The sequence below is a fragment of the Dermacentor silvarum genome, chromosome 5, assembly GCF_013339745.2.
Source record: "Dermacentor silvarum isolate Dsil-2018 chromosome 5, BIME_Dsil_1.4, whole genome shotgun sequence".
Classification (NCBI taxonomy): domain Eukaryota; kingdom Metazoa; phylum Arthropoda; class Arachnida; order Ixodida; family Ixodidae; genus Dermacentor; species Dermacentor silvarum.
In genome coordinates, this window is record NC_051158.1 from 118,102,525 (window position 1) to 118,128,376 (window position 25,852).

At 47.9% G+C, this 25,852-nt stretch overlaps 1 protein-coding gene across 1 annotated transcript in view; it reads right to left on the minus strand.

The window, feature by feature from the left end:
• LOC119454367 (peroxidase-like) overlaps positions 1–18,980 on the minus strand; it is an 83,754-nt gene extending 64,774 nt beyond the window's left edge. Inside the window, exon 1 of the mRNA XM_037716320.1 lies at positions 18,847–18,980. Within this exon, the coding sequence (XP_037572248.1) occupies positions 18,847–18,980 (134 nt within the window). The remainder of the gene's footprint in view (positions 1–18,846) is intronic.
• Between the last annotated feature and the right edge of the window lie 6,872 nt (positions 18,981–25,852).

Below are 25,852 nucleotides of genomic sequence, written 5' to 3' on the forward strand. Positions count from 1 at the left end.
TTGATAACAGAACGTGAATGCTTGGCCCTTGTTTGGTCCATTGCTAAGTTCCGCCCTTACCTGTTCGGTCGATATTTCACCGTCGTGACAGATCATCATGCCTTATGTTGGCTATCCTCACTCAGAGACCCGACAGGCCGTCTTGGCCGCTGGGCTTTACACCTGCAAGAGTACACGTTTTCCGTGTCCTACAAATCTGGGCGGTTACACAAGGACGCCGCCTGCCTCTCCCGCTACCCTGTCGACCCACCCGATGGCACCGAAACCGATACAGATACCTGCGTTTTGTCGATCTCCGACTTCTCACGCATCGCCGACGAGCAGTGTCGTGACCCATATTCGCGACCCATCATCGAACGCATTACCTCGGAGCAACAGGACGCTTCTCCCCGTATGTTTGTTTGTTCTCCAGGACGGGACCTTATATCGACGCAATATGAATCCACATGGTGCTGAACTGCTCCTCGTCGTTCCCCAGCATCTGCGCTCGACAATTCTCTCGCAGTTACACGATGCGCCTACCGCTGGTCATTTGGGTGTCTCCCGTACATACGACCGTGTGCGCAGACGAGGCCTGGGCTATATCGCTCTGTTCGAAGCTACGTCGCTGCCTGCGAACTTTGCCAACGCCGCAAGAAGCCTCCATTGTCTCCCGCTGGCCACCTTCAGCCTGTAGATATCCCCAGTGAGCCATTTTTCCGCGTCGGCCTGGACCTCCTTGCCCATTTCCTACCTCATCCTCGGGCAACAAGTGGGTGGCTGTTGCGACGGACTATACCACGCATTATGCCATAACGCGGGCCCTCCCTACAAGCTGCGCAACTGATGTGGCTGATTTTCTCCTCCATGAAGTGATCCTACATCATGGTGCCCCACGTCAGCTAGTCACCGATAGAGGCCCCTGTTTTCTTTCTAAGGTTGTCGACGACGTTCTTCGCTCTTGCTCAACGTCCCACAAGTTCACGACGGCTTACCACCCACAGACAAACGGACTTACCGAGCGTCTCAACCGTACACTTACGGACATGCTCTCCATGTACGTGTGTGATGATCACCGGGATTGGGACTGCACCTTACCTTTCGTGACGTTTGCATACAATTCGTCGCGTCACGATATTACTGGTTATTCCCCGTTCTATCTACTTTATGGCCGCCACCCTCTCCTGCCTCTTGACTCACTGCTCCCTTCTGACGCCACCACTACCACGTTCTATGCTCACGACGCCATTGTTCGCGCAGCCGCAGCACGTCGTATTGCCCGTGACCGTCTTCTGGCATCTCAGACTATCCAGAAGCACCGTTACGACAGTCGTCGTCGGGACGCTCATTTCAGCCCTGGGTCCCTTGTTCTGCTTTGGGTACCCTCCCGTCGCGTCAGCCTTTCTGAAAAACTGCTGCCACGATACGTCGGGCCATACCGAGTTCTTCGCCAAGTCACCAGCCTCACATATGAGATCTCACCTGTGAATTCGAAGTCTTCTACCACCTCAGGAACTGATATCGTGCACGTTTCGCGACTAAAGCCCTATAACCCGCACGCGGATTTGACACCCTAAGAAGCATCGAGACGATGCTTCTGCCGCCGGGGGTTCATGTCACGTACGAGTTTGTACCGCTGTGGACAAAATGACGTTGGTTGGGGAAGAAGAGGCTGAAGTGTCTCGGAGCTCGGTAGATGGTGTCACCCTGGCCACAGAGCTACAACCCTCTGTATATATTGTAAATACATATATTTTCTCCCGGTAACAATATAGCTTTCACTAATTGCTATCGCAATCGATGCTTCGCCTTTCGAGTGAAACTGCGATTTTTTACCAGTTAACTTACAGTTGTGTAAGTCCAGCCATAGCCTCCTCGATAACTCTGTGCCTGTCAAACGGCGCTCGATCGGCCGTCGCTTTCCCCTCTCCCTTTTGGTCGTTTCCACCGAGAGATGGCGCCACCGACGTTGACTAGCTCATGACTCCTGCCGTGTGCCCGCGTCTCCGTCTCTCCGTTACCTCCGCTGGGATCGCAAGTCGGGTGCATTGTTTTTGTCGGTTTTTCTCGTGCAGTACGGTCAAACCTCGCAACGTTGGTGCGGTCCACGCATTTTAAACCTTCTTTGGTGATCGTGGACCTGAGCTTAACGCTGAGCGACCGGGATTGCTATAGATGCTTTTGAAGTGCGCTCGCGTTATTAAAAAAAAAGAAAGAAAAAACCTTCATTGAGGCCACGCTCTTTCACAGACATCATGTGTGGGTAAAGCACCGTGAACTTCTTCACGTGGATACATATGTAACTTCGAGCAACGCATATATAGTGACAGAAGCGCCCTCGGGATTTTGTATGTCTGAGCGGCATGCATCGTTCGACAAAGCGTTTGCAATAAAATATTTGCTCGCATATTGCTTATTCAAGGCATGCGGCGCTTTTTCTACAGGTCCTCAAATATTTGTTTCTATTTTTCCTGGTCGCCAAGGCACACGGACGTGGTAGAAAGTGCAAAGGTTTCTGGGTATAAATATTCACGTCGGCCACAACGTTCATCTGATGCAAAAGAACTTGGGGAAAACTTGTCTGTAAGTCGTAAAAGTAGTATGCTACTAACGTGCGCCGAGGCCCGAAGGACGGCTCACTATAAGAATGAAGGAATAAGAAGGACGGCTCACTATAGAGCAGCGTCGCAAGCAGTTTTTGACAAGATATAGCTGTAAGAACGCTTGCGACTTGCGTATTCTCTGTACTTTACTACGATAACCAAGAGCGTATTAACCACAATAAACAAACTCGGGCTTTTTTTTTTTTTTTTTTTTTTTTGCTACGTGCGACGCGCAATCCACTTTGACGCTGCAGTTGCTGCAAGTGCGCTCGCACTTTCACAGACTGTATTCGAGACACTACCATGGTGCTCTACAGCGTTATAAACAAGGCTCTGGTCACCCAGTGGATCGTTACTCCACCATCGCAGCAATTAATACAGTCGGCGTCGCGCCCGCCGCACAGACAGGAGGCGCGGTGGCACTCTACGTCGGTGGCGCCCTCAGCGAAATGAGCGGCGGTAGTTTGCAACTTTGCCGACGGCGCCTCCCTATTGTTCTCTCGGCGTCTTGACAGGCACAGAGTTTATCGAGGAGGCTATGGTCCAGCGCTTGTCCTATGTAGCTCTTCTTTGTCTCTGTTTCTCCGCTGGTTTCTTTCACTCACCAAGTAAGTAATAAAATGCGAGACCATCATGCGCCCAATATATGCCTTATTAAGGCTTGTGTCTGCTTCTGAAAAATTTTATTTCCTGATCACTTAGAGAAAAAAATGGTTGGCTAATGCACTGTGCCGATTATTGTTTATGTGGTAGGCCTCTAAGATCCCTCTTATATTGATGCCGCTGTGCCTGTATGAAATTACCGTGCTGCTAAACGCAGGCCGCTTTGTGTATTCACGCTTTGTGCAGTGTGCAAGTACGCTGGAGAATGAGCTCTTTTCATTTTTTATCTCTTAATATCACATATTCCCATCGTTTAGTTTGTCCGATACAGCTGCTGCAGTACGGCAGAGGCAAGTGATATATTCTGTTTGTTGCGCAGGAAATGAACGGGTCTTTGCATTGGACCTTTCATTCTATTTTCTTTCTAGAATTTCCGGCGGCCTGGTGTTTCATACGCGCGCAAAAGCTTTTTATGTTATGAGGGGGTGAAGAAACAACAGGGGCTGCAAAAGAAAAAACGTGGTTCTCGGTGACTTGGCTTTTAAAGTAAACCCCGGGCTTGTGAGTTTCAGCACCAGACAAGATGTGCACTTCAATATCATTCGTATTCTTTACCGCTAAGCTCAGCGAAGGTAGCCGAATCTGTTTCAGAACTGCGACAGCCTTATCCCTGACTTTTTCCGAGTTCTTGACCACTGGTTTTAAATGGCTCTTTACGGTATCTTTGACCTTGTCTTTGAAGATATTCCAAGGAAAAACAACAATATTTCCTTCATTATCTACTATACAAAAACCCAGAGGGCGTTCCTAACCAGCCGATCAACCAATGTGCTAGTGGCGTCTTACCTTCTTTTTTTTTGCGAGCACCGAGTCCTTTTCAGAACACTAGCACAGTCAAAAATATACCTGGTCATTGGTCTTCACGAACGCGTTCCGAAATTGTTCTCATCAGAGCCACCTGCTGTACACGAAGAAAAAAAATATGTGATTCAAAATCATACTTGGGATTAGTCTGACCAGTGTTCTATTAGTGCTTCTAATATATTAGTTCTGTGTGCACGTCACCGAGGTTCGAGACTTTTATTTCATTTTTCTGGGGAGGTCGTTTTGCGTGGTAAGAGGGCCCGAAGAGAATTCTAAATAGACTGAGTGGCTGAGTGGGCAGACCCGCACAAACGAATCAAACGAAGCCTGTCCCTTTGTGCTGTTCTCCCTTGCTGTATACCCACATGAAGACTCTCCTTCAGGAAATCAACTTACCTTCATAACTCGCACTCCATCATCCTACACAAACATCTGTAGTCGCCTCCCGGGCGCCAGAAAGAATCTGCACAGATTCTCCCCTTTCTCCATATTCAAGACACGTTCATGCCAGCCGAGCCGGCGTGTCTTGCGCGAAATATGGCAGTGAGGGGAACAATCGCCACATTGTCAGATAGAAACGTAAAAGTGCCCGCGGTAGTAGAAATTATAGATAACTGAACTTAAATCCGCATTGGTTTATCTCGAAATAGTGCGAGAAAGACAGCGTCAACAGATAAGCAAATATCGACTGCACTGACTCGCATCTCAGTCTTTATTGCATCGTAAATATACCGGGTAGCGAAGCTTCCATAGAAGCCGTTCAATACATGGCGGCTCCTCGGCGGTTAATGGGGCTTAGAGCCATATGTAAGACGAGGGAACACTTACGGTGAAAGAAAAAAAAATCATGTGACGGTCATATCTGTTTGAAAACAGAAGTGTCGTCATTTTGCTCTCAAAGGCGCGAAATTGGCTTTGGTGGCCTGTCGTTAGAGCTGTATTTTAACATGCCCAGCAATTCGATTCGATGGCCGTTTCAAGCTTTCCGCGCGAACAGCAATGCAGCGAACGGTCGAGCATTACGGGCGTCGAAATTTCACACCTGCATCGGACATACTTTCTTTTGAGGCCGACAGAAACTTTGGGGGTAGAGTGCTGACCGCATCGTTCAACGCCAAGCACGACGGGCCAGGCATTGGAACGAAAACAACGAAACGATTATCCGTCGGTCGTCAATCACTGCTTTTAACTGAGAAGGCTAACGAAGGATGACGCCACCCGCGCCACCAAGTTAATACAAACGTCGACAAGCAACACAACACAACGTACGTGTGATGCGGGTGTGTTGCTGTACGTGTGATGCGGGTGGGCTGCATTGCAAGTTAAAGTGGCGTGAACGCCCCCATCTATAGTGGGCGCTGAAAAAGATTGAGAATGATCAAGTGAAATAGAGCTGTGTTTTCTTTCTTCACCACGCGTATATAAAATTGATTAAGAATTTTATTCTCGTTGAACGAAACTGCGCCTCCTTTTAATTAAAAACGCCTTTTCTTTCTCAATGTTTGTTCTCTTCTCACTACCCTTGCTGTTGTCAGTGACAATTTGTTCGGAACCGCTTTTCGCCCAAAGCTTAGTGAGCTATTTGGATCGACCTTGTTTATTCCGCAGATCACGAAGTAAGAAAGGAAATGCGCATGTGGAAAAGCAAACCCTAAAAACGCGAGGCAGGTAAGGTCGTCGAAAGCGAGAATGATCTGAAGTCGTCACACGTGTAAAAGGATTACGTTACATTAGTACAAAGAAAATTGACCAGCCCTTACGCGCCTATTTCCCATATATACCACTGAATTTGCAATGCTTGTAGTTAGTTGTAGATCAAAGCGATCTTTGGTGAGGAGTGCTGCCAGTGCTGGGAAGAATGGCTAATAGATAGTGCTCAGCTTCATCTTACCGCATGCTATAGCCGCCAGGGCTTGCTCGTCATGGTTTTGTCATCAGCTGCCCCGTATTTAGTGCGTGGGCCGCGCTGTCAGATGGCTACATGGGATCTAGATTAAGTGCCCTTGCGTTAAAAAGAGTAGAAAAGTTCTGGTTCATAGAAAGTAATCAAACCAGTCTCGTGGCCCACAACTTTGCGCACGTGTGTGCGCAACTGTTAAAGGAAATATTAAATGAGCACATCTTAAGTGTAATCTAAGTCTATATTATTAAGCGGCAACAACCTCTTTCACATTACACTTCAACCCATTTAAAGGTCGTTAAGGACAGTATTGCGGTTTTTGTTGTGCGAGCGGCATGTGTCAAAATCGTGTATTGACACGGCGCACTAGTGCGTTTGTCCAACTTGATTGGTTAAGAAAGGCCAGGTACCTGGACTTTATTGCAACTACCTTCGAAAATCTAGAACAATGGATCAAGGCCTCTAACAAGCTGCAATGTGCAGAAAAGGAAAGAAGATCGGCTCGCTAGTTGTAAGTTCACAAGCTTGCCCAGCATTTTGCCTCCCGCTATCGCGTGAAAGTTGTTTTCTAGCCCCCAGAAGACGCAAAGCAATTGCGCGCATTGAAAACACAAAGCCGGAGTTTATTCTAGAAACAGGGCAGAATGAAATGCCCAACGCGAGGACCCGTTCGTTCTCTGCACCATAAATGTGATACATTGAGTGGTGGTGTTTCCGCCTCGCAACAATATCATGTGGTTATGTCGTCTTGCAGCAGTTGTATCACACAAACTGAACGTTGTCAATACGTGAGATCAAAAGACTGCAAGAAAATGAAAATACCTATTCTCAAACACCATTGCACATTGTAAGAAAGCGGGAATGCAAGCCTGTTTTTAATACCATGGTAAATATAGACAGTCGTAACGACATGAATAAAAGAGTGACCTTATAAATCTATCGCATAAACAAAAATAGGGGACAATGAATTAGTCAAGTATTTACCTGTCTACGTGATGAGTAAATAATTTTTTTTCAGAAACAGACAAAAGCGTCTATATGGCGCATCATGGACGCATGAAGGTCTCGCCATTAATTTTTGGTCGTCTCGGTCCTTCATTCGCTGATATGTTAAGAGGAACCGAAATAAACTCGCCGGGGTTTCAGTTCTTTATTACACCGAAAGCCTTAGGTGTCTATGTTGGCGGTGCCCTTGGAGGTGACCTTTACGTGACCTTGCAGCGACCTTGGCGAAACTGTGCCGTGATGAAAAATGGCCGACGCCATAAAGATTAAAAACACGTCTAAAATGTTCGGATTGACGCACGGAGTAAGATAAGACAGGAGCGCCGACTCTGCTCGTCTGGAAAGGGACACATTCTGAAACGCCGGCTCCTGCTTCACAGCGTGTTCGCCAGACGGCGCTACGGATTAGGACAAACTGTGGAGCAGAGAGTCGGGCCCAACCAGCGTTGGCCCAAGCAACCGAAGCATCAGAGGCGCGGGCAGATCAAGTAAAAAAAAAAAGCTCGGGTCTGTCGGTCCTTCTGTCGTTCCTACAGTTGCTAAAGCAACGGCGCCTGCTTGCCCATCCGTTTTGTCGTCCGCTCCGTTCATGCCAAGACCCTTATAGCGCACATAGCTGGCATATCTCTCGTGGTTCAGGAAGTGACTTTATCAGGAGAAACAAGTCATGTATCATTTTATTTGATTTATTTTATAGACGCCAAACACAGGGCATTTCTCAGGTGGGCTACATGGAACTATAGAAGGCACAGGAACAGCAAATAAACGAATTACGGAAATTAAGACCGAAAGCAAAAACTAGGCAAATGATAAGGAGATATAACGGCAGTTCGGGTGGTCTCAAGCAATGACAGACTACAGCGAAAAAAAAAGCCTTTAATGCAAACCTGACGTTTATCACTCTTTATATCTGAGCACGCATCAAGTGCTGAGATGCTTTACTTGCTTCTTTGTTTCTCGCGGTGCTTTTCGTGTCGCCCGGTTCTCTTGCGAGCAAAATTGCCGCATTCTCATTAAAACATAGTGATGCGGAATTCCTGCCAGTGTTTCGTGCTTATGAATTTTATAAGGGAAGCTCAGATTATGTGTCTGCATAACTGGGAGAATCTTCTCGAAGACAAGGCAGAGAATTTACATTGCGGCATGTCTCTGGACAAGGAAAGGCGCATGCACTCTGTGTAGTTGTAGATAAATTGAGCTCCTCCCATCCTTCCGCATCGGCGTGTTCTGGTACCATCTGGCATTGAGCATCATTGAGCTGCGCCAGGCTTCCATCAAAAATTGAAGGGACAGCTCCACTTCAAAGTCGAGGCACTTTTTTTACATCTAATAGGACATCGTCTTTGTGCTCGCTGAAGTAACCATCAAAAATAAGATGCTTCTCGAAGTGTCGGGCACCTAATTTGGCCATTGTTTAAAGCGCTCGCTTACTTTCAGGAATTCCTTGTCTCCACTGGTGCAGTAGCTGAAGATGAGATGGCGCCGCGAAGAGCGAAAACTTCTCGCGTTCTTTGTCATACCCAGATTTACAGCCGGGAACAAAACACAGTCCTGTTGCTCAGTCTCTTCAAGCACAAGTATCAAGATACCTTGTTCCGTCAGGCATGAATAAACATACTGCAGACATGGTAAATAAAGCGAGGAAGACAAAAATTTCGCACCTTCGCTTGCGCGCAGACGTAGGGGAGTGGAAAGCAAGTACTTCTGTAATTGTGTATTTTTGTACAGCATCATGCATCGTCTGTTTCCTCTAAAGACATGTACAAACGTTTCGCATGCGTGCATAAAAGCGGTACCGTGTGCTCCTTTGCGCTTTTAATGTTTGTGCACAGATATTTTTTGTGTTTGATTGCTGTCAAATCGAGACGGCCGAGGGCCCGGGTTTCTAGCAATCGACACCCTCTACGGGTGTCGTCTGCTGTCGTATGCTCCGCCACTCAGTGCAGCAAGCTGTTGAGTGGTTTCCACGCACCTCGACAGATGGCGCTACGCGATGACATAATTAGAGGGAAGGAAAAAGCACTCGCGAAAGCGTGAAGAAGAGCGGAGGGAGAGAGCAAAGGCAAGAGCTAAATCCCCGGCGTCCAAGTTACACAGCTTATCCCGAGCGAATGCATTGCGCGGCGGTGGAGCCGGCGCTCCTGTTTATCTTACTCCCTGGATTGACGTTACCATTCACAGGGAGGTTCCTGTAAGCAAAGTAAATTGGCTATCAAGTGAAAATTTGGTAAATTTTGGTCTGGGTGGGAATCGAGCCCGGGCCTTCGTGGTACGAGACGAGTATGCTTCCCTGAAGCTAAGGCTACTCCCGGCTTACTAAAGGTGTGCCTAGTGCGTGCCTGATTGCACATTTCACGTGGTCACAGAGACGCGCTCGTGCCACTACTCGCGCGTTCGTCGTCATCGTCTTCTACAGCTGGCCTCGATGCCGCTGATCATGCCAGCGTTCCAATACTGCTCCTCGCGCTCGTGCCACTGCTCGCGCGTTCGTCGCTGTCTTTTCCCCAGAGCTACAGGCTTTTTCCTTCACGTTTACAAACGTATAACACTTGCTTACGTTTTTTCTTGCTTTCTATTGGCGTTGTGCGCTTCTTGTCTGTGAAATGTGCATAATTTGAGTTTTACTGAATAACGAGTGTGACAATGAGGAGGCAGTATTGTCTGTTCTAGTTTATGCTTAGCCTGAACGTGCTGCTGCATGCTCTGTGCCTAAAGGTTCAAGCCATAAAGTGCGGAATCGTTTTTTTTTTGAAGAAATGTATAGGTAAAGAATTAAAATAGATGACGGAAATGAACTAGCGTATTATTGCTTGGTCACTGAAAGGACCGGCTGTACATAAATATCGTAGCCGAGAAAAACAAGAAAATGAACAGGCGTAAAGGCATTATAAAGCGCTATTGGAGCAAATCCAGGGATGCAAAAAAAAAAAACACGGGAAAACTGCAGTCATGAAAGTTTATGAACGACACACCACACGCATAACATCGGGAAAAGAATAAAAACACACATAAATAGCTGCTCACATAGAATCGATCAGTTTAATGTGATATAGACAATACCGCAGAGCTTCCGGAGTTCCTGTCTATTTGCGGTACTACGACCAAGCTAAGAGCATTTTCTACAGAAAAAAAGGGGGTCTATCTATAGCAGCAACCTTGCCTACTTGTGGATGCAAGGTTGACCTCACGAATGGCGGCGCCTTATGAATGAAATAGAGGTTCTTACGTTATCGCGTCATGATCATAGCAAACCATAGTAATTGATAGGCACAGCGTCGACCAAGATAAGATTTGTTAAAGGAAGATTTGGCTCCACCACAGGAGCCTTGTGCACATACTTTAGCAAATTCTAACTTGGTCGTCGTTGTGTCTATAGTAATCATTACCACCTTTCGCGCTTTCAGTAGGACCCTCGATATCATCAGCCGCCACCAGGCGTACGGCCAACCTTTCATCCAGCAAAGAAGCCATGTCAATTGGAACCTGTTTTCGAATGCTTAGAGTAAGAAGTTTTTTCATTGCTGCCGTGATGAAAAGCAAGGCGATGAATATGCTCAACTACTTCACGCTCATTTTATAGGGTATAGCTTAGAATTCGGCTCATTTTCTTGGGCGCTCCGTTATGTGCGCGACCGCCGTAACTTGCATTAGAAACCGTGACTTCGTGCTCTGCAACAGAAGGCCACAGTTGCTGAGTCACCACAAATGCTTTGAACGTACCGTGATCTTGTTTCCCCATGACCTCTTCGTCTCGAAGAGCATTCATTCTTCTCTGCACATCTTCTGTCACCTTTCCCGCCAGCGTGTCGAGTTCATCACTGGACAGCGTCGCTCCTGCGGACGCACAGAGAACTATTACAGCACAGACAAGGAGAGCCATTCGGCAATGTTTGGAAGAGGTTTTCATTTCACGCGTACTTATACACTGTGCTATCTCAAGCAGAGCTTTGGCACTCACGCACATTGGCATCGTCGATGTTCCATTTTTTTTACTAGACCACACCTGTGCGCAACTGAATCTCCCACGGCCTTGGAATCAGACACCTGCTTTTTTTTTCCTTTTTTGCTTTCGATCGAGCTGAGCCTGTACATTGCAGGGGTTAGTGCACAGCAATCTGTCTCTCTCTCTCCCTCGGCGAATGAACAGTGTCGATTCAAAGCGAGCCATAGATTACAATTACCAAAGAGTACTGTTCAAAGGACAAGATGTCATCTTAACCGCGTATTACTACGGTAGCAAAAAGTATTAGCTTACGATGGCACAGCAATTAGAAAAGATGCGCGGTAAGGATCACGAAAAAAAAGCGACATGCGCAGTTACAACGTGATACCTGCAATAGTTCTGTAGGGTACAAGCCCGAACGATGTGAAGTAATCTTGCATTCGAATACAGCAATAAATACTTTTCTTTCACAAAATAAGAGAGTGACTATAGGCCCTATAGAAAGTTACGGTGCAGTTGGATATCATAAACACAGTTACGACTTTTTTACTTATAGTACATGGTATATACAATAACTGCAATGACGGTCAGTGAGCTCCGATTTTCATACTAACAAAGTTATTTTGTGAAAAACCCTGCTTTCTTTCGTTCGCGTTTCTGCTCTTGTTATCTTTTTTCAACCTACTTTCAAATGAAAATTATTCGATTAAATCCCATCAAACGTACTGGCCCATCCTGGATATTGTGCATTCTAAAAATGTGGGCTGTTCATGCGGGTATGTGCTGATAAGTATGAGTGACCTGACTATATGTCGCTCTTCAACGAACCTCCTTAATGTCAACTTGGATGACTGTAGTCGAGTTGAGATCTGAGTCTGTTGGTACAAGAGACGTGCAACACACCCTTTGGCGCCCACTTCACGTAGACGGCACCTCCTGACCGACCCACCTGGGGAAATCGGTAGTTGCTTTTTCATAACCTCCTCTCCAATCTTCGTCTGTCTCTCTCACTTTCAATCTTTCCTGTATTGTCCTCTCTTCCTTTTACGTCTAATTTTACAGGCAGCGAGGGTTAACGTTGTGTGGGTAGCTAACCTTAGGTATGCGATATTTGGTTACAGCAATAACGTACAGCTGGCATACGCAAGAACTGTTTAAAACATTCTGCGGCGTCCCCTTCCGCTCAATGGTGCGTGGTTGGCGCTGCTGCGGAAAACTCAAGATTCCTTATGGATAGTTCCATTCCGAAACTCCCTGATCGCCCTCAGAAATGAGGTCGCACCGAAGTATTTCACTTTTTTGGCCACCAACGAGAAACCGTTCCAAGGTATCACGTGATACATCCTGAAAAACCAGAAAAAAGTTTGAGGGTCATCTCACCTTTCCTTGTCGCGGAATGTCTCTGTGATTCTATAGGCACAGGTTACAAAGCTACGAAGTTAGCTAGTGATAAGAAACGATATGAAAGGAAACAATATGATAAGAAAGAATATGAAAAGCTACAGAACCTTGTCGCTTTTGAGAACATTCCAGTCACCGTGACCCCATACCGAGATATGAACACCACCCCTGCGTTATTTCCGATGCAAACATGATGGAGCTGACCGAGGGCGGACTTGTGGAAGGCAGGAAAGAGAAAAATGTGATCAGTGTGAAATAGATTAAAATGAGGCGCGATGAGAAAGAAATTTAAACAAAGCACCTTATTGCTACCTTCGGGTCAAGTGTGCTGCCCGAGGCAATTTAGGCTAGCTATGTCAAGATCTGGGTCAGACAGTGTATCCCAAGTCCTCTGCGTGCTTTAACTGCCAACGATTCGGCCACAGTTCAAGGAACTGCCGAGACCGCCAAAGTTGTGCAAGATGCAGTGCTCACGAACACTACTCTCAAAACTGTGAAAACTCTCAGTTATGTGAACTGTGATGAATAGCATGCTGGCATACTCGCAGTCCTGGCCATCATGGAAAAAACATTGGCTGAGGTTTAATGCTTGTGAACCTAGTTATCATGAGCGAAAGGTCTGTTTGACTTGGTTTTGCAAAGACTATGCACATAGTGTTTCATTAATGCACGCTTCCGCACTTCGTGAGCTTCTCTATAAGCTGGCTAATCTGGCCTCCCTTTGTTCCGGTGTTTGCGCAGCCAACGTTGCTTTTGCTTGAGATTTCACAGCCTGCCGTCTAGCTATATCTACTTGATGATTGGATTCATCCTGTCGCTTGCCCTGAAGCACACGCACAGACGGCCCAGCCGCCACACCGTCCACGGTGAGACTGAGCGACCAAGCGCCGGCGAAGCAGCCGTTAAACCCTCGCCTAGTCATCTGGTACCGCAGCGAGGAGGATCTGAGCGAGCGCATGCAGCTGCGACGCCTCTTCGCAGCGGATCAAATGGCGTGATGTTACACCTGGCACACTTGCGCTCCAGTGGCTCAAGGTCATTGCGGCGCAAATAATGACCTTGCAAGACATGGCGTAGTAGAGCTTTTGCTCTAAAAGAAAAGGAAATTGTGACAATCAAAGTGAAGGAAAACCTATTATTCCAAGAGGCACGCAGCCGGGTATTATACCTGCGAACGAACAGTTTGGCCGAAGTGGCGCATCACGGGTCAGCGCCACAACGGCCTCCGGTGGCTGTCCGGCCCACACACAATGAGCCGGCGGTGACGCCATCCGCCCCCTTGGCGACTGCAGCCAAAGCTGCTCTGCCGTCTCGGAAGAACGGACCATTGACTTCTGGGTTGGTGGCCTGAAAGGTCTCGTCCGACGCGCCGAGGCCTTCACGTCAAACACAGTGCTAACAAGAACACGTGTCCAGCGCCTTAAAAGAGGCGATGGACATAACACCGATTCAGATGGTACAGCAAGCACCTAAGGAGCGGCAGGATTCCCTCGTCCGCTCAAAAAAGGCAAGATCTCATGGCACGGCGCCTGGAAATGGCTCCGTGATCTAATCTGCGTCTCTTAAACACACCACACAAGCACTTTTTGTCATTGTGGAGACACAAATACTGCAATGGATAGTTCGAGGACTTCTTAACCCCGACGATATTAGAGAGCTCTTACATAAACATAACCCAAAATTGTTGTGTGTTCAAGAGACCAGTCCGAAAGCCACACACACAAGCTTTCTTCGTCAATACGCTATATATCGTGAAGGCCGTGACGAGGCAAACGCCTCGCCCAGCGGTGTAGCAATAGCTACCAACACATCTGTAGCTTGTCAACAAGTTGCCCTTCAGATGCCCTTGAGGCAGTGTCAGATCGGGCAATTCTTTTCAGTAAGCTGTTAACCGTATGTTCCATTTATATATGCTCGAATCATCATCTCCGGACAACAAACTTCTATAAGCTGATAGCAACCGATGTTAGGTCCACTGCAAAAATGCGAGAGTCAGCAAGCGAAAACATGAGATGACAAGAAATTTATTGAGGTCCGGAAGAGGTCACGCCCGGGGGGACCCGGGATGAGCCGATGGCTTCACCATGACGGGACTGGCAGGCCAATACCCACTGCAACATCATGGGCCGTGTGGACGGCCTAGAGTTGTTCTAGATGTTGTGGACACTGGCGGGAGGATTCCCAGGAGTCCTTGGTTTGAAGTGAAGAGTCCTCTAAGCCGGGGCACAGCCAGAGCATGTGTTCAAAATTACAACATTTGTATCCCCAACTGCGGCATTCCTGTGAGTTTTCCTGATCTATTAAGTGCATTGAGCAAGGAGTAGGGTAAGATCTAGCCTGTAGCATTGTAAGCGTATAGAGGCCTGGGCTATGTCAAGCTTGGGGTTTGGCAGGGGCAAGGTTCTACGGGTAAACTTATAATGAGTGGTAATCTCATGATATGCATGGAGCGGGTCTATTCCTAGATCTATGGGAATTTAGGAGGTCCCAGATTCGGTTGCGCGGTTCGTGAGGTCACGCGTAGTCCTATGGGCAGCCTCATTCGGGTTAATCCCATCCATTCAGTGATACCCGTTAAGCGGGCAGGAAACCACGAAAAGTGGTGATATCCCTGCTCTTCACATCTGATAGTGATGTCCTGATCCCGTAGGATCTTACTCGCTGTCTCCGCTACCAATCCGGACGAGAAGGAGCGCATAGCCGAGTGTGAGTCCGAGTATATAGAGGTTGGATTCTTACGACTATTAATGTAGCTAAAGCAATAGCAGCCTCCTCCGCCACATAGGACGTCTTGACCCTTACAGAAGCTGCGTCAATGATTTTCCACTCTACGTCCACCACTGTTAAGCAGAATCTTTTCCCTGTGGGATACTGTGCTGCGTCGACAAAAAGCGCATCTAGCTTCTGTTTATGTAACTTTTGCAGGATTGTCCTTGCTCTTGCACTCCTCCGATCCCCGTTATACACAGGATGAATGTTACGGGGTACAGCATCTGTAAAGGTACTGAAAGTTGGGCGAGTTGGTATCTATTCATCTTGTAACTGCAGCGCGCACACGAAAAACGAGGACAAAAAGGTGAAAGTGACAGACACTTTCACCTTTTTGTCCTCGTTTCTCGTGTGCGCGCTGCAGTTACAAGATGTATATACAGCATCTGTTACGAACTGATACTTGGTATCTTTGCCGAGAGATTTAGTAGGTTCGGGGCTATACCTTGGTTCAATGCCGGCCTCCTCCAGGATTTCAAGGCTAGGTTTAGTGGCAGAGAGCCAAGTTGTTTGGGCTATGCAATGTGCTTCAACAATCTCATCAATTGTATTGTGGATTTCCTGGACCAGAAGCTTTTCCATGCTAGAAGACTGTGGCAGTCCAATCGCCCGTTTGAGTCTCGTTCAAATGAGAGAGTCAAGCGTAGCCTTTTGAGCTCGTGTCCATTCTAAATAAGGTGCAGTGTAAGGAGTGACTTAGGAAGAACGCCTGAAAGGCCCGGATGAGATTGCCCTCCTTCAATCCTTTCCTTCGGCTAGCTACCCTATCAATGAGCTTTATAACACTCTTTGTCTGTCCGGTTAGAAGACTCAGAGCTTCTCTATTATGCTCTTTGGAATGAATGGTTAGCCCTAAGATTTTAGCAGAATCAGCTCTGGGAACGTAGGTGCCCACTTTAATTTGTATCTGAATAGGAAGCAAGGTCGGGGTTAAGAGCTCTGCGTTTGTTTGTACCTGCAGCCGAAGAGGGACCAGGAGTCGAACTGTTTTCCTTCGAGAGACGGCTACTGAGGCCGGTTATCATGCTTCTGAGCGAGATGATCTCTAGCCTCCATTGGCGATTTCAGTTTTCTAGTGCCTTCATACGCGCATCACTGTCATGCTCTGACTGTGCTTTACCTTCAATTTTCTCCTTGGGTGATTCCTTGCCGCCGTTGTTGGACTAGTTGTTCCTTTCTTCGTTGGTTGAATCTGCCCAGGTGGCTCGCCTGCCGGACCGGGATGTGGGTCTGGATTCTCTTGGACCAGCACTTCTCGATCGAGATCTTCCTCTTGATCGAGAGCACTCCCTTGAACGTGAGCGTCCTCTTGAACGGGAGCGCTCTCGCGACGGAGAGTGCTCGCGAAGGTAGAAGTCTCCTCAGGGCACAGGTGGCGTCTTCTGACGTAAAGCCTGCCCGTTGGCGTCATGCGTTTGCTTTCGCACCCAGCTGCAAGCTTTTATTCTTCACCACCTCCGTCTTCAGCCAATGTACGGAATTTGAAAGCGCTTTGGGCAAGCCTTATTAACCGCTGGGTGCGGGTCGCCACTCGTTTCACAAACTGGGTTACAGAGATCTTCTTCGTCCCCTTGTCTTGTGTTGTTTTCTAGACCACATATTTTGCACTTCTTAAGATCCTCTTTTTTGGCTGTACAAACGTCAGCACGCTGCCTGATACGACCACACGTATAGCACACGCCGTTTTGTCGCATGTACAGCGAACGGCTGACTAGAGTTGAGCCACATACAACTGTATTAGGCACTCTCATTCCCTTGAACAAAATCACTATTCTTGATTTCTTGATTCGTTTGACTTCCAGAGCTGTGGGGTGTCTGGGTGTGAAAAATAATCTGATGAGGTCTTGCTAGCTTATGGCGAATTCCATTGGGAGAACAGGAGCAGGGCGCCGCGCATTGCGGGGTCGGGCGACAGCGCAGTGAGAGCAGGCACACTCGACTCGCCACTGGAATACGGCGAGCATTCGGAGAGCAGGTGGGAGGGGGACGTGTGAGGAGAAATGTACGATGTGACTAAAGCAATCGACGTCCCACCATTCTCTGCAGGAGAGCGGCAAAACACGCGTGATCGTCTTGTAATCTGTCGGGCGTAACAATGTCACCGTTTGCGGCCACGTACTACATACTTTTGTGCAGCGCCGACGCATCCCACAAAGTGTCCGCCTGCGAAGATAATCTGAAACTGCAACTTGAATCTGAAGTTGAGCTCCAGCAGCTTTCGCTGCTGTCACCGTCGAGCGTCTCAAGCACTTCAACAAGGCGACGACGCTTTGCTGCCGCTGTCCCCCGCGCATCCAACGAGAAGCAAGGCGGACTAGAAATGCCAGGATCTGTCGCTAAATCGCTGCGAAGCTCGCTCGTATCACCGACGTCAAAAACAGCGGTACCAAAACACCAACTGCGCTTGGCTGCCGCCCACGCGCGCCGGCTGAAGCAAAATAAAAAGAAATTAGGAGGATATGACGGTTTAAGTCACGTGACTTCCTCCGTACTCCGCTTTTCAAGCGAGAGCAGTCCGGACTGCTCCCGGCTGCTCTCGGCGCAGCGAAAGTGCTCTTGTTCTACCACTGGATGACGGCTTTCCCACTCCTGTTCGACCACTGGAACACGTCGCTTCTGGAACGAGCCCTTTCAGCGTGCTTTTGAGTGCTCCTGTTCTCCCAATGGAATTCGCCATTAGTTCTGGATGAATCCCTCTGACTACTCCTTGGCAGGTGCCGTATGTGGCTGCCACGTAAGCCCAGGCTTGAAAAGTTTTATCTTGAATCTCCAGTTGCTGGATAGAAGCATACACCACAGCACGGTGATCGTTGGGCTTAGCGATAACCAGAATGTTTTTCATCTTGTAAGGACATATTGTATCCTCGCTTGCCTGGGCTTCGGTAAGAGTCGCCACTTTGTACAAAGCCCGCGTCAAGTGTACGATGACAGCTTTCGCCACGTCAAGTCTGCCCTTTGTGTGTACGATTACCTTGATCTGCTCCCTGGGTAGTCTTGGCAGGCTGGATGCTGCCTCTACTCGATTGAGCTCGCTTTTTCCCGCTTGCTTGAAGCGTTCATGCACCGCGATATTACAATCAGCAGCATATTCTTTCATGTGAGACAACTCCGCTTTCTTCTTGTCTCTTCGTGAACGACGTTACCCATCCGGAAGTGCACAGTTCCTCCGGGTTAAAGGCCTGAGAATCATTCGGACCGATGGCAGGATCGAAGAAGCTCTTTTTTTTTATTCTTCTGACTTTGCAGCTGGCAGCACGGGGCACGAGACATCCGCGCCGGAGCGGGCTAAATACAAAAGATGCCTGAAGAGGATGACGATGGCTGCCAGAGGGCTATCCAAAAAAAATCTGATTAGGAGAAGAGCAGCGGTGCAGCTGAGCCCATGAACCAGCCTTTGATATAGGATCATCGAGTGGATCCGTCGTTTCAGCGGTTGTAAAATTGTTGAAAGTGGATATTGATGAGTAGGTGGGCAGGTAGGCTAGTTTGACCCCTTCTATAGTGATGACTTCTTCATGTCCGTTGAGGTCGATGGTAACAGTTTTTTCTGTGTGCTTCAGTACCTTGAAAGAGCCATCATAGGCTGGCGTAAGAGATTGTCGGATACCTTCAGGCAGTACGAAAATGTGGCTCGCTGTTGGCATGTATTCGGTGAAAGAACATTACTTGATGATGCAACCCTAATAGGGCAAGAACGCAAGCGTGCAAACAGGAAGCGCAGCTGCCGAACATAGCTGTCTGGCTAGGACGTGGTAACACTAGCTGGTGTGAAAAATTACTCGGGCACCCGCAGCGTTGTGCCATAGACCAGCTCCACAGTTGTGTAGCCGAGTTCTTCCTTGAAAGAGGAGCGCACGCCCAGCAGGACGAGAGGAAGCTCTTCAGCCCAAGAAGAGCAAGCCTGGTGGGCCATCAAGGCCGCTTTAAGTTCACGGTGAAGGCGTTCAACCATTCCATTTTCCGGTGGGTGATACGCGGTAGTATGGATATGGCGGATGCCAAGGAGGCAAGTGAGTTGGTGAGAGAGATAGCATTCGAACTGCCAGCCGCGATCAGGCGTAACAACGCTGGGGCATCCGAAGCGCGAGATCCAGCCACTGACAAACGCAGAAGCCACTGTAAGTGCCGTTATGTTAGTTAGAGGAAAGGCTCCAGGCCAGCGGGTACAACGGTCTACACAAGTGAGCATATATCAAGCACCTTGGTATGGTGGCGGCGGGACAACGATGTGGATGTGAATGTGATAGAATCGGGCATAAGGTTGACGCAAGGAGTGAATTGACGACTTCATGTGTCGCGTCGTCTTGGAGTCTTGACAGTGAAGGCATTCGCGAGCCCAGCGGCGCACCTTAGAGTTCACACTTGGCCATACAAAGCGGGAAGTAGTAGATGCTGGGTTGGCACGAACTCGGGGATGTCCCTGCGCCATGTAGTTTGTCAAATACTTGACGACGGCTTTTGAAAGGAACGAATGGTCACGCTCGGCCCCTTGACACATCACAAGTGATAGTGCCTGAAGAAAATGGAAGGGGCACGTCGGACAACGCTCATGACGTAGCAGAGGACCGGAGGTCCCGAAGCTCGACATATGAAAGCTGCGCCATGGCAATTACTTCGAAGTCAAGTGTGGTCGTGAATGTTGCATCGATACAGGAGAAGTCATCTGCAGCTGCGTTGACTGGGCCTTCAATGTAACGTATGTCCATGGTGAACTCTGAGATGAAATTGAGGTGCCGTATCTCTCATGTGGTATAAGTGCTGTGATTACCGCGAAAAGCGAACGCTAATGGCTTGTGATTCGTGATGACGTGAAACCTTGTTGCCTCCAGCAGGTGTCAGAAACGTCGAAAGCCCAAGTATACCGCAAGCAGCTCGCGACCGAGCGTGCTGTAGTGCGCTTCTGCAGGCTTCAGCTTCAGGAGCAATACATGCATCCCTGATAAGACGCATAGGTGCAACACGAGATGATGCACCAGCACGGTGGCATGTGCCTGTGCATTTTTGGCAGCTTGCAAGGACTCTTCGGCATCGGACGTCGAGAAATGTGCAGTGGACCGAGCTTTAGTAGGCTTCAGAAGCTCGGTCAGTGGTATAATAATTCGGGCGATGTTGAGAAGAAAACGGCGGTGGAAGTTGAGCAGCGCAAGGAACTCACGTAGCTTTCGCGGTGACCTTGGGCGAGGGAACTCGCGCAAGGCTCGAACTTTCTTTTCCAATGGTCTGATTCCTTCAGCAGTCACGCGGTGTCCGAGGAACTTAGTGTCGTGGACACCAAAAACATACCTTGCCATGTTCCTGGAGCCGAGATATTAGTCGGCACAAATGGTTGCTATGTTGCTTGGGGTAATACTAGCCACCAGTAGGTCATCGAGCTATGCAAAGACGAAGGGGAGTCCCGGGTGACCTCGTTGATAAACGTCTGGAACGTCTGATCAGCGTTTCTGAGCCCGAATGGCATGCGGGCGTACTCGAAATGCCCGAATGGTGTCGCAACTGCAGTCTTTGGCATGTCTGCTGGCTCGACATGCATTTGATGGTAGGCCTTCACTAAATCTGTCTTGCTGTATATTACCGTTCCAGCTATAAGTCATGAATGTGAGGGAGAGGATAGTGATCAGTGATGGTGCGCTCGTTGAGCGCACGGTAGTCACTGCACGGGCGCCAATCCCTTAGGTCGCGCTTTGGTACCAGATGGAGAGCTGAAGACTAACTGATCAACGAAGGACGGATGATATCCAGTTGCAGCACCTGCTTGAATTCTCACCTTGCGGTGGTAAGGCGATCACCAGCGAGGCGTATGGGTCGGCAGAACATCGGGGGCCTATGGTGACAACATGATGCGTGACGCTGTGACGTACTGGCAGATAAAGATTGGAAGGTTAAAAGGTGGCTGCGAAGTCTGACAGAATTGAGGCGAACGCAGGTGTTGATATCCGGGGTACCGTTCTAGTGGTTGATGTCACAGGCGCGAGGATGCCTTGTATAGACATCCTAGTCGTCGTGTCCACGAGGCGACGAGCACCGAGGTCGCCGCTATGGGCGAAGTAGGTCAGAAAATCCGCATACAATATGGCCATGCATATGCCTGCAACAATGAACCCCTATCGGAAGGTGCGTCGCAGACCCAGGTCGATGGTAAGAGAGGGCTGCTCCTATGTGTTGATAGAAGAGCTGTTGGCTGCTTGAAGGGGAGCGGTTGTTTTGGCACGCTGCCGGTCTAGTCGCGCGGCAGGAACGACGCTGACTTCTGCACCTATGTCCACGAGAAATCGTTGTCTGGCAATCCTGTCAGTGATGTAAAACAGGCGGATTGACGTACGGCGAGAATAACCGCCCGCCATCAGTGACTCTGCGGCATGTTTCTCAGCCAGCTGCGCTGTCATTGAATTTCTTGTGATTCCAGCAATACGCTCCGCGACGAGGGTCAGAACGGGAGCCGGACGGAGAAGCGAATCTAGGACGGCAATCGCGGTTGCGCCGACAACGGTGGGGCGATGAGCGTAGTGCTGTAATGGTCTCAGCAAGGTCTCCAATCATTTCCTGAATGCGAGACTGCCGATATGCGAGGTCATAGGTCATTCCACAGACCTATGGCCAGTTGTGCAAGAAACCTGTTCCCTGGTGGAACCATCAGTGCAGAGATGCACGAAGGAAGCAAAACAAAGCGGGGGGCAAACTGCATCACTACCTTGATAGGGAGAATCTTATCCAATTTAAGCGCGTTAAATCAAAGGGACGGCGGAGGAGACGGCAGGCTAGGAGAGCAAGCTGGGAGAGGTTTCTCTCGGACAATAATTCATTTGCACATGAAAGTAGAGTATGAGATGGGCTGAGAAAGCTAAAGTGGCAACCAAGCCATCTGTTGCCCCTCGTAAATGACCAAGGTAAGAGCTTAGAAGAGCAAGCAGATGCTCTTGAGGTACATTTCGAACATGTCTCTAGCTCTGTACACTATTCAGAATCATTCCTTAAAGATAAAGACATAGAAGAACAAGAAGCATTCGAGCCCAAATGTGGAAAAATCGAACCATAAAACCGTTCTTTTATTACCGCCGAGCTGAAATCTGCTCTAAGCGCATACAACAGCTCTGCACCGGGAGCTGACAGGATTGTGTATGAGATGATCAACAGCCGGCATCCTGACACACAATCTCACTGCTCGTGCTTTAAACAACATTTTTGCTGCCGGATATCTTCCAGTTATGTGGAAAGAAGCTATATTAATCCCAATTTTGAAGCAGAGCAAAGACCCATCCTCGGTATTAGTTACCGCCCGATAGCTCCTACTAGGTGTCTTTTCAAGCTATTTGAAAAGATGCTAAATTGCTGTTTCTTACATTTTTTTGTAATCCAACGAATTAATTTATCCATACCAATGTGGTTTCCGAGAGGGGCGGTCGACAACCGACCATCCCGTGTGCGTCGAAGCTTATCATCGTGATGCATTGCTTCATAACAATACTTTTTGTCGCTGTTCCCTCACATGTAGAACGCCTACGACATCACGTGGCCCTACGGGATGTTGCGGGACCTGTCGGAAATGGGTATTCGTGGAAACATGTTCACCATTATACAGAGATACTTACCGATTCGAACCGTGAATGTCTGGTTTCATAATGCCTTATCCAGGCCATTTCTACAGGTAACAGGTGCACCGCAGGGTGGTGTACTTAGCTGTACTCTTTTTATTATAAAAATGAATTTGTTACGCTCATCAGTTCTACGGAGCATGTTTTATTGTGTATACGTTGACGACGTGCAGGTGGGGCTCACATCGTGTAACCTTGCTGTCTGTGAGCAACACGTTTAACTTGGCCTAAATAAAGTTAGAAAAGGGACTTACGAGAATGGATTTAAGCTCAACTCTCAGAAAAGCTCGTGTGTCTTTTTTACAAGGAAGAGAGGCTTGGTAGCCAGAGCCTAACATCAAAGTCGACGAACAGCGCTTAGCTCTGAACAGAGAACACAAATATTTAGGCCTCATACTCAACTCGAAACTCTCCTTCATCACCCCCATCAAGTACCTCAAGGTTAAATGCCTGAAAACAATATACAGGGAAAAACTTTTATCGCACACAACATGGGGCAGTGACAGAAAGTGCCTAAATAACCTATGTAAAAGCCTCATACGATCACACTTGGATTAGGGTGATCTGGTATATCAGTCTACCGCACCGAGTGCGTTAAGCATGCTTGATCCTGTTCACCACTTAGCAATCCGCCTTGCCACAGGTGCATGTAGGACAAGTCCTGTCGAAAGCCTTTACGTTAAGTCAAACGAGTGGTCACTCGATTTACAGAGGTTATATTCTAGCTTCACATATTTCCTTAACGTACATTCGCACCCTGAACATCCTTGTTATGCAACCATAAATTACATTACATGTGCCACACTGTTCCATAACCAACCCACAGTGAGAGAGTGCTTCTCACTTCGTGTGAGGAAGCTGAGTGAAGAAATTGGTGTCCCCTTTCTGGAACATCGCGTAATTCTTCCAGCGAAGCGCTTACCGCCATGGCAGTGGCAGATAATTGAATGCGACACATCGTTTATTTTGGTCACCAAGCACGACTCACAAGCACATATTAAGATGCATTTTCTATAAATTCAGCAGAAATACTCATGCACGGGACGCATCGAGATCACATGTGAGTGTGTCTTATGCAGCACTTGCACCGACTTTCGCGGAATCCAATGTCCTGCAACCTGAAACCAGTATCTTTGACGGCCCCCGGTAGTGTGTAGGCCTCAGCTGTACACACATTAGTAAAACAAAGATACTATAAGCCATTAAATACACAGACTCTTTGAGCGTTGTAAGAACCTTAAATCATTTTCATAAATGTAAAGATCCGGTGCTGAATGATATTTATTGCCGGCTGTGTAGAACATACATGTCTGAACACAATATTCTCTGACCCTGGACACAGGGGTAACGAGTTCAGTATGCTTGCTGACGAAACCACCACATCAATAGCAACAAAAGACGCTAACTCCTCAATAAATGTTCCTGCCATAGACTTACAACCTTTCCCACGGAAAACCATTAGGCACTATTCGAAACGCTTATGGGACAATAAAATATTTATTAAGCCGCATGTAATTAAACCTCAGTTTGCAAATTGGCCATCTCTATCGAAAATACGTGGCATGGAGGTCATCATCTGTAGACGAAGAATCGGCCACACTTATGGCACGCACTCTTACCTTTGAACTAGAGATGAACCACCTATCTGTGGTAAATGCGGCACTGACGTTGGCTGTACTCTACGTTTGCTGGATTGTCGGGAATTAGAGCCTCACAGAAAAAAAGAAACGCTTTCGTTTACCACAGCGTCAACAAGTTTCACTACATCCAGCAATGCTCCTAGGCAACGACACGTGCTTTGACAGTAAACTACGTTTAGCCCTTTTAAACGATGTTGGCATGCTACTCGTTATACACCCAAGCGATCCGTAGCACAACCTCTTAAGAGAGGCTGCTGCTGCAATAGTAGATGGAGCACATGCTTCTCGGTCCTTGCACTCAAGGGCCCGGTTTAGGCATCATTACCGCTTGCATGCACTTACTGTTTTATATTATATATGATCACGTCACAATTATATTATATGACCATAGCACACCTCAGTTGTCTCAGCGCATCTCAGTTGTCATTGTCATACTTTAGTGCATATACATGTATATTTCACGCATTTACACGGCGACTGATTTTAGGTCCTTTACAGCCACGTTACATCCTTGACTTCATGAATCATTGTTAAATCATTAAATCATGTGTTTGGCACTGTTTGGACAGAAATGACCTTTGCGTCATCAAAAACACAATAGTCAATCCAAGAGTTTCTTGGAACAGCGGGACCTACTCCGTCCCGCATATAAAGGGACCCATGTCGGCGTGAAAAAACTTCGTTTAAGAGAGGCACGTATACGTACACATTAACACACGGGCCTCGCTTCAACGAAGCTCTTTCACGCTGACATATGTCACGTATATGCGGGACTGGGTAGGCAGCGCTGTTTGAAGAAACTCTGACGCCGACTTGGAGCACATAGAATTTGCCACTCGGTATATGCTGGTCTTCAATGAACCTTTTCGATGCCAACTTGAGTCACTGGGTGTGTTCCAGCATCTGTGTGCCGCGCTTCAATCGACGTCTTTCGCGCCAAATTGGGTAACTAGGTATGTGCCACTGGGAATGTGCTGTTCTACAATGACGAAAAATATCCCTTAACCTTATCCGTTGCTGAGCGAAATCGAAGCCACGTCACAGAAGTTCAAGGACAACAACCCGACGCATTACCAGGTTGTGCGACTAATGCACTGGGTAGGTGTCGCTTTTCGATGAATGCCTTTGAACGTCATAGCTTTCAAATAATTTTTTTCCTAGTTGAGCCGGGCGGTTGTGTCTGTGTAAATGTTCGAAACCTATTAATTTGCGTGTTTGCCTCTTTTAGAGTACAATGCAGTATATCTATAACGACAAGTAGTTAAATGGGCTCGTGCGTGGCGCCCCCACACTACACGACCTCACGGCGAGCTGCTGCGTGGACTTGAAGGTGGTGTCGTCACCGGTTATTTTCCTGGCGTCAATTCTGGCTTGTTAGGCCTACTCTTTCTTTCTTTTTTAATTTTTTCTTATAGAGGCAAATTTGATCCTTTGCATTCTCCCATGCTCAACGGAGTCACACCCATGTCACAAGGGTTCCTCGAGGAGAACTACCTGACGTTTTAGCATGCTGCCCCATAATTGGACTGGTTATGTCCCGCCTTTCAATGAACGTC